Source organism: Mytilus edulis, chromosome 12, assembly GCF_963676685.1.
Source record: "Mytilus edulis chromosome 12, xbMytEdul2.2, whole genome shotgun sequence".
NCBI classification, from domain to species: Eukaryota; Metazoa; Mollusca; class Bivalvia; order Mytilida; family Mytilidae; genus Mytilus; species Mytilus edulis.
In genome coordinates this window covers 68,388,118-68,397,481 of record NC_092355.1, presented here as the reverse complement: position 1 = coordinate 68,397,481, position 9,364 = coordinate 68,388,118, and the positions used below count along the sequence as shown (strand labels likewise).

The 9,364-nt window shown below is 31.6% G+C and overlaps 1 protein-coding gene across 1 annotated transcript; it reads left to right on the top strand.

Moving 5' to 3' along the window:
- Positions 1-672: 672 nt before the first annotated feature.
- LOC139497801 (high mobility group nucleosome-binding domain-containing protein 5-like) lies at positions 673-8,704 on the top strand. The gene is made up of 6 exons (XM_071286035.1): positions 673-690; positions 3,685-4,017; positions 5,325-5,354; positions 6,318-6,338; positions 7,788-7,817; positions 8,693-8,704. The coding sequence occupies exons 1-6, from the start codon at positions 673-675 to the stop codon at positions 8,702-8,704; spliced, it is 444 nt and encodes a 147-aa protein (XP_071142136.1).
- Positions 8,705-9,364: the final 660 nt, after the last annotated feature.

The window sequence follows — 9,364 nt, the reverse complement described above, 5'->3', positions numbered from 1 at the left end:
TTTAATGTACAAAAAATATGCTATACATAAACATATTATTTATTTTACAGTCTTTGTTTCATGTACAAAATTGTGTAAATAGCAATATGTTTTATCAGGTTTCATAGGTCTGCATTTAAAGGTAATCATTTCGATTTGACGATATGAATAAACTTATCATAGATACCAGGACTAAATTTTGTATATACGCCAGACGGTCGTTTCGTCTACTAAAGACTCATCAGTGACGCTCAAATCCAAAAAAGATAAAAAGGTCAAATAAAGTACGAAGATGAAGAGCATTGAGGACCAAAATTCAATTGACGATATGACTCAGAGTGCTGTATCTTCCTTTCTAGATTTTCTAAGAGAACATTTGATTTTGGTCTTTTTACAGCTTTATTTCTATACTTATTTTTTTTTTTACATATAAACTGAATTTTCCCTTAGAAATATTTATGGAAAATATGTTAACAACACTAGAGTAATTTGACCTTATAGACTTAAACATTGTAAAAGCTTTGAATTGAAATTTCTCAACCTTATAAAAACAGCATAGTTGAGATATGAGTGATAATAAAGAAAACAAAAGGCTTCCCATTTCATTTGGCACGTAAAGCTGCTGAATAAAGTCTGTTTTATTTTGGTAAAATATTATTTTTCTTTAAAATTGTTTGTTTATGATTGTAGAATATGGAGGATCTGCCTAAGGTAAGATTTTGCTGAATTAAGTTCAAGTTCTTATTTGATTTTTGTTAGGTATCGAAAAAACAATTTGCGATCAGAACTACTGGAATTTCTTTTTTTTGCAATGATTTGGACAGCCAGGTTCTTTTTTTTCCAACCGTCAATGTTTTATTGCACTGGTGGTTGATGTCCCTTTGCGCTTAAACAATAACGCTAAGGTTCCTCCCTGTGTTATCAGTTGCTATCAATTCAATGTTATCTCGCGTGTAAATTGTAAACCCAAAAATGATCGAATATTTCTGGTAAGTATATAGACCGTTGGTTTTCCCGTTTGAATGGTTTTACACTAGTAATTTTGGGGCCCTTTATAGCTTGTTGTTCGGTGTGAGCCAAGGCTCCGTGTTGAAGGCCGTACTTTAACCTATAATGGTTTAATTTTTAAATTGTTATTTGGATGGATAGTTGTCTCATTGGCACTCACACCACATCTTCCTATATCTATATAGTAAAAGCACAAAAATACTGAACTCCAAGAAAAAATCAAAACGGAAAGTCCCTTATCAAATGGCATAATCAAATGATATAACACATCAAGCGAATGGACAACAACTATCATATTCCTGTCTTGGTACAGGTATTTTCAATTGAAGAAAATGGTGGATAACACCCCGTTTTATAGCACTAAACCTCTCACTTGTATGTTTAAAAGGAATCAACGAAGGAACTGTTGACCCTACTTGATTGATTATCTGAATTTTCATAAAAAGCGTTAATTGATCAATATAATTAAAATCCTGATGTTTTCCTCTGAATTATATAAGAAAAGTACATACATATATACAATAAATTTCTTGGTATTCCTGAACGGAAGGTTATGCAGACAGAAAAAGTTTACTTTACAACAACATTATTCTCATTTACCTGTGTATAATTTTAATGTTGCAAATGACGTAATTGTTTTCAAAGTTGATAGGCCTTTTGATTGAGTTAGGCCATTCTAATTTATATTATATAGTGTGTCTTTCTATGTTGTGATGTTACACTATTGTTTCATATAATGGAGAAGTTTTGGTACAATTCAAACGTTCTATCCTGTTGCAATTGTTTGCACCTATCCTAAGTCAGGAATCTGATGTTCCGTAGTTACCGTTTGTTGATGTGGTTCTCCTTTCTTGTTTCTTTATATAGAGTAGACGATTGGTATTTCCGTGTGAATGTTTTCAAACTAGTATTGTTTTTGGGACCCTTTATAGTTTGCTGTTCGGTGTGAGCCAAGACTCCGTAATAAAGATCGTACCTTGATCTATAATGGTTAATTTTTATAAATAGTGACTTGGATGGAGAGTTGTCTCATTATATATGTATCAACGGTACCAGGCATATTATTTGATACGTCATACGCACATTTCGTCTTCATAAGACTCGTCAGTGACGCTCAGATCAAAAGAGGTAGAAAGCCAAACAAATACAAAGTTGAAAAGCACTGAGTACCCAAAATTCCTAAAAGTAGTGAGAAATACGGCTAATGTGATATATGCCTGGGATAAGAAAATCCATAGCATTTCAAATTATTTATACTTACAAACAGTAAGTGGTAATTACTTGGCTGGTGATACCCTTTGGGGGATGTTCACAAACAATGCAAAAATGGCATCAACCCAGTGGTTTAAATAGTTATTCAAAGTACCAGGCTTATTATTTGATAGTAGACGCGCGTTTCGTCTACAGTGGCACTCATACCACATCTACCTATATCTATTACCAATTGTATTTCAACTGATCGGGAGGAGCTTACGTTTTAATTTGCATAAGTAGAGTCTATTTTAAGATGTGTGTGATCAGGATGATTCCCGTTATAATCATTACTGATTTCTAATCACCTATCAGTATTATTAAATGAATTTAAAACAATGACTGGACACTTCATTGATGAGTTTATCCTAAAACACTTAATTATAGATGGACTGGTTTATTATGAGAGAATTGATTAAACATCGCCCAGTCAAGTGAAATAAATCGTGTAATATATGCTGTAGAAGAGAGACGAAAGATACCAGAGGGACAGTCAAACTCATAGATTGAAAATAAAATGACAAAGCCATGATTAACGATAAAAAATAGACAAACAGACAAATAATAGTACGGGAGACACAATATTGAAAACTAAACACTAAACAAAACGAACCCTACCAAAAAATGTAAATTATTGACCGATATGTTTTTACCCATTTTCATTCAAAGAAAAATGGTTATAGTTGAAATAAATCTCACAGTTTCGTTTATGATATATAAATATTTATAAACAAATTTATAAATATGGCCATATCAATGCTAATTCATGTCAGAAATTTTGACTACTGGACTGAGGATACCCTCGGGGAATTAAAACACCACCACCAGCTCTTTATAAAATCTGATTATAATATATATTTCTTGGAATACAATGTTGTCCCGATTGCGTTACAGTCCATGGCACTTCATTTTTCGATCTTGCTGAATATGAATTTTACTATTTATTAATGATTTTCACTTTTTCTTCTTCAATATTTGGGTATTGTTTTTCGTAAAGTACTAGCATCTGCTATCCTTTTTTGTAGTTTATCTAAGATTTTCTGCGAAATTTCGTCTTTATCGGTAATTAAATCATTATTTAAAAAAAATATATTTTCTTCTATCCAATGCTTTAAATATAAATTTTTGACCTGGATTCTTTGAGCTTTCATTTTTTTACAACTGTCTGAAGGAACTCAGACTAATATGAACGTAAAAAGAGGTTGGCAAAGCAGGGCACAACGTTCATTCCAATAGGAGTGCCGACAACATGCTGAAAAACATCTACCTCCGAAATCAACAAACATGATGTCAATAAGAAACTCCAGCATTCTGATTGTCCTTTTTTAACATGTTAAACCTTTCTGTAAACTATCAACAAAACATATCGTATGCTATATGTTTATTAGTTTGCTGTGAGACAAATAATTGAACAATGATATGACATGCTTTAATTTATATTTGTAGGATGAAAGGGAACTATGGGAAGAGGATGAAAGGGGCCAGGATGAAAGGGGCCAGGATAAAAGGGTACATGATGAAAGGGTACATGATGAAAAGGGACAAGTTGAAAGGGAACAGGATGAAAAGGAACAGGATAAAAGGGGACAGAATGAAAAGGGACAGGATGAAAAAGAACAGGATGAAAGGGGACAGAATAAAAAGGGACAGAATAAAAAGGAACAGGATGAAAGGGGACAGAATGAAAAGGGACAGGATGAAAAGGAACAGGATGAAAGGGGACAGAACGAAAAGGGACAGGAAGAAAAAGAACAGGATGAAAAGGAACAAATTATGAAGGCGAGTTTCTTTAATGTTAAATTTTACTTTTTGTTCTCTCGTTTCTTACTTTAATACAAATTAGTAAAAAACAAGAACAATTGAAAAAAACCATGTTGAATCCAAAAACTATTTATATATTCCATTAGAAAAAATCTAATGCCACTTCCGAACACACGGCTGAATTATATATCATTGAAAAGAGGAAATTGTAAACTTTCCGATTAATGATGCCGTAACCATGAGAAGTGGTCTGAGTTTTGCATAATTGAGGTCAAAGGTCAACAATTTTATATTTCCAAATATTGTCCTGACTGGTATTTTTAGGTTAAATTCAGAAATAAAAATATATTAAGAAATCAGAGGACAATTTTTCATTCAGTATATATGTAGCCTGTAGGGAATACCGTTTTTATTTTTTACAAGGTTATTTTTTAACGTTGAAATTGACGTTTTTTCTAAGATAAGACATTTTGTTCATTTATGACTTCATTTGTTTCCACACAAGGATGGCCATGTACTTTGGTACTCTTTTTTTCATCATAAACATGAAGTTTTAACACGACATGTTACTTTGCAAATTATTAAAGGCAAGTTAAGGAGGGGTTGAAGTAAATTTCATTGATTTCAGGTCCAATGGCTATTTTAATAAATTTTTTCACACGTTATGCTTTCTGTAAGCGACATGCATAATAGCATTTTTTCAACGGAAGGGGGGGGGGGGGGGGTCGTTTGATTGGTTTGTAACGGTCAGAAAAGATTTTTCATCAATTAACCAACAAATAAATTTGTTCAGGTTAGGAGGCATTGATTGAACTACAACAGAAGAGAACATTCAGAAAGTGTATTACTGTTGTTATCCATTCATTTGGTGTGTTTAAGTTTTTGATTTTGCCATTTTATTAGGGACTTTCCGTTTTGACTTTTCTGCGGAGTATGATATTTTTGTTATTTTACTTTTATTCCAGCAGCATATACATAACCATTAGCATTTTGTATTTGTCAAAAATCAGGCAGTTCGCTTTTGACGTTCCGATTAATGTTTCCCATTTTGCCATGTCTTAACCTTTAACAGCTGACTTTACGGTACGTTTTTTATTGTTGAAAGCCGTACACTTAACTCTTATAGTTTACAAACCTATGATTAAGACTGTGTTAAACAGTTATATGAATGGTAATCATACCACATCTCCTGATTTCAATTGTGTTTAAAATCTGTATAAGTCATATCCAGGCATTTTATAAGTTCATTAAAGAAGATGTATTTTCAGTTGACAGTAATTATAATGATAAATACAGTAAATATAATGCTTTTTTTATATTTGTAGAACGACGAGGAATATGTTCGTTTGCTTATGGTAAGATTGTGTCTTATCTTAAGTACAGTTTTCTTTTGAGTTTTTGTTCTTGGTTTTTCTTAAAGAAAATCAAACTATTTCATAAACTTGATATTTTGTATTAAAACAAGTAGAATTCCAAATAATGTTCAATAGACTCAAAGTTCAATAACTTGTATCTACATTTTGCAACTTAAGTCAATATTTATAAGGTTATAATTGTGCAATTGAGTGTTATGAATGACATAAAGATGTCGTAACTAGTATTTTTGACATGAATTCTATAAACTGATATTTACTTTTGCATTAATAGTTCAGTTATACGACCAGAAAAATCTTAACTGTCAACGAATTTACCTCGATAATAATGTCATGTCATGGCTTTTTACAGCTGACTTTACGGTTAAATTTTTTTTCATTGTTGAAAAAAGTTATCAAAGGTATCAGGATTATAATTTTATACGCAAGACGCGCGTTTCGTCTACATAACACTCATCAGTGACGCTCAAATCAAAATAGTTATAAAGCCAAACAAGTACAAACAAGCATTGAGGACCCAAAATTGCAAAAAGTTGTGCTAAATACAGCTAAGGTAATCTATTCCGCGGATAAGAAAATTGTCAGTTTATCGAAAAATGTAAAGTTTTGTAAACAGGAAATTTATGAAAATGACCATATAATTGATATTCTTGCCAACACCGAAGTGCTGACTACTGGTCTGTTTATACCCTCGGGGACGAAACGTCTACCAGCAGTGGCATTTACCCATGAAAGCCGTACATTAACTTTTATCGATTTCGATCCCAATGATTTGGACAGTTTGTAATGTTGGTTATCATACCACATGTCTATATTTAAACATCACATTTCTAAATCTGAATAAATCATATGTAAGAATTTTACCAGTTCCTGAAGGATGATGTTTTTCAGGTGGCAGTAAAAATTATAACTGAAGAGTTTATATCATGTTTTTTTTATTTGTAGGAGAACGAAAAACAAGTTATGGTAAGGTTTAATCTCTTTAGAAGTGCTGTTTGCCTATGACTTTTGTTCTCTTTGACTATTCTTACTCAACATATAACTATGCGTATTCGGATGTGTCTACTTTTGTGTTTCAAATGTCTGGTTATGTAAATGTATTTCAGTTGTTTCCTGTAATTAGTTAATACTTCAGCTTTATCATGTACATCTTTTGTATATTCATTTTATTAAATTTACTGTTTGCAAAAGTATAAATTACTCTAAATTATAGGGATTTTCTGGTAACTTAACAGAAAACCCTTGCCGTTTTTGGCACAACCTTTTTGATCTTTTGGTCCTCGATGCTGTTCAACTTTGTACTCGTTTCGGCTTTCAAACTTTTGTATCTGTGCGTCACACATAGGTCTTGTGTGGACAAAATACACTTCTGGCGTATAAAAATTTTGAACTTGTTGCCTTTTGTTGGCTGTTGTTCGTGTGATTCTTTGTCAATTGTGTTCTCCAATTTATTTATATTGTAGTCCTGTGTTGTCATTTTGATGTTATATTTCATATGGCCATAAAAGTGCGAGGTTTGGCATGCCACAAAACCAGGTTCAACCCACCATTTTTTCCTTTAAAAATGCCCTGTACCAAGTCAGGAATATGGTCATTGTTATATTATAGTTCGTTTCTGTGTGTATTACATTATAACGTTGTGTCGTTTGTTTTCTCTTATTTTTGAGTGTAAATTCACATTGCGATAAGACGTGTCACGGTACTTGTCTATCCCAAATTCATGTATTTGGTTTTGATGTTATATATATATGTTATATTTGTTATTCTCCTGGGATTTTGTCTATATGTGTTACATTTTAGTGTTATGTCGTTGTTCTCCTCTTATATTTAATGCGTTTCCCTCGGTTTTAGTTTGTTATCCCGATTTTGTTTTTTGTCCATGGATTTATGAGTTTTGAACAGCGGTATACTACTGTTGCCTTTATTTATCAACATATAACTATGCATAAGACTTGATAATTTAAGATAAATGCTTTTAGAATTACAAAAATCTAAATCTAAATAAGTTGCATTAACACTCTTCAGTTGAAGTCATTCGATGCAGTCATTCAATTCGTGTGAACAAGAACAATTAATTACATCGTGACGTTGTACTGTATACTGACATTTACTTGATAGTTTGTCTTTTCATAGTCAGAAGTCTGTAATCCAAGGTTGTGCGTTGGTTGATGTGTGATTTTCTTGTTTTTCAAATAAAATTTTATCATTAATCATGATAATTTTTTTTGTGTTGGATTGTTTCAAAACAGTTATATGAATGGTAATCATACCACAGCCCCTGATTTCAATTGTGTTTAAAATCTGTATAAGTCATATCTAGGCATTTTATAAGTTCATTAAAGAAGATGTATTTTCAGTTGACAGTAATTATAATGATAAATACAGTTAATATAATGCTTTTTTTTATATTTGTAGAACGACGAGGAATATGTTCGTTTGCTTATGGTAAGATTGAGTCTTATCTTAAGTACAGTTTTCTTTTGAGTTTTTGTTCTTGGTTTTTCTTAAAGAAAATCAAACTATTTCATAAACTTGATATTTTGTATTAAAACAAGTAGAATTCCAAATAATGTTCAATAGACTCAAAGTTCAATAACTTGTATTTACATTTTGCAACTGAAGTCAATATTTATAAGGATATAATTGTGCAATTGAGTGTTATGAATGACATAAAGATGTCGTAACTAGTATTTTTGACATGGATTCTATAAACTGATATTTACTTTTGCATTAATAGTTCAGTTATACGACCAGAAAAATCTTAACTGTCAACGAATTTACCTCGATAATAATGTCATGTCATGGCTTTTTACAGCTGACTTTACGGTTAAATTTTTTTTCATTGTTGAAAAAAGTTATCAAAGGTATCAGGATTATAATTTTATACGCAAGACGCGCGTTTCGTCTACATAAGACTGTCGATTGTTTTGACTATTCTTACTCAACATATAACTATGCATAAGACTTGATAATTTAAGATAAATGCTTTTAGAATTACAAAAATCTAAATCTAAATAAGTTGCATTAACACTCTGCAGTTGAAGTCATTCGATGCAGACATTCAATTCGTGTGAACAAGAACAATTAATTACATCGTGACGTTGTACTGTATACTGACATTTACTTGATAGTTTGTCTTTTCATATTCAGAAGTCTGTAATCCAAGGTTGTGCGTTGGTTGATGTGTGATTTTCTTGTTTTTCAAATAAAATTTTATCATTAATCATGATATTTTTTTTGTGTGTTGGATTGTTTCAAATTGTATGATAGTAGGGCCTTTATAACTGGATATGTAACATGTATTTTTGTCATTTTTGAAGGCCATACAGTGACAAAATACTCGTTATTTCGATTCTGTAGTATGTTCTGGCAATCATTCTCTACTGCTCTATTCAAATATTTTATTTTATCTGAATTGTTCATAAGTATGTAATATTGCCGGTATATTTAACGACCATTCTGTTAAAAACTAATTCCTGGATATTTTGACAATACTGAGCTACCTCTTATTTGTTATATTTACAAGAAATCTACCTGGAAATTTGTGTTTAATTATAGTCAATTGTGTAAAGATGTTGATATCAGTAATAATACACCTACTTCATGTAATTGCAGTAATTCCGAATATATTTATGGACCCATTTCCCATGTTATAACAGGAGATCTTAACATCGTTCAAGATCGATAGTTAAAATCATTCCTCAGTAAAGGACCTAAATATCGTCCCCCGTCAATTATTAATTGGAATGAGTGTCGTAATATCATCCACGACTCACTCCATACTTACTGTATGAAATGGATAAAACGGGAAAAAGCTGACAAAAAATCTTTGGACTCTTTTCTTAATTCAGTAATGCAGATAGTTGATATACGTATTTAACATTTTAAAGAACATTTGACTATTAACAATAAACACAATAAACCTATTTCTCGTATCAAACATAAACTAAAAGTACTAGCCATGGAATTTGTTTTTGTCCCGGCCGATAAAT

Excerpts from the sequence above, each read along its gene's own strand:
- LOC139497801 (XM_071286035.1), top strand. Across the intron at positions 4,018-5,324 it reads AAAAGGAACAAATTATGAAG|AACGACGAGGAATATGTTCG; the intron begins GCGAGTTTCTTT and ends TTATATTTGTAG. Across the intron at positions 5,355-6,317 it reads AATATGTTCGTTTGCTTATG|GAGAACGAAAAACAAGTTAT; the intron begins GTAAGATTGTGT and ends TTTTATTTGTAG.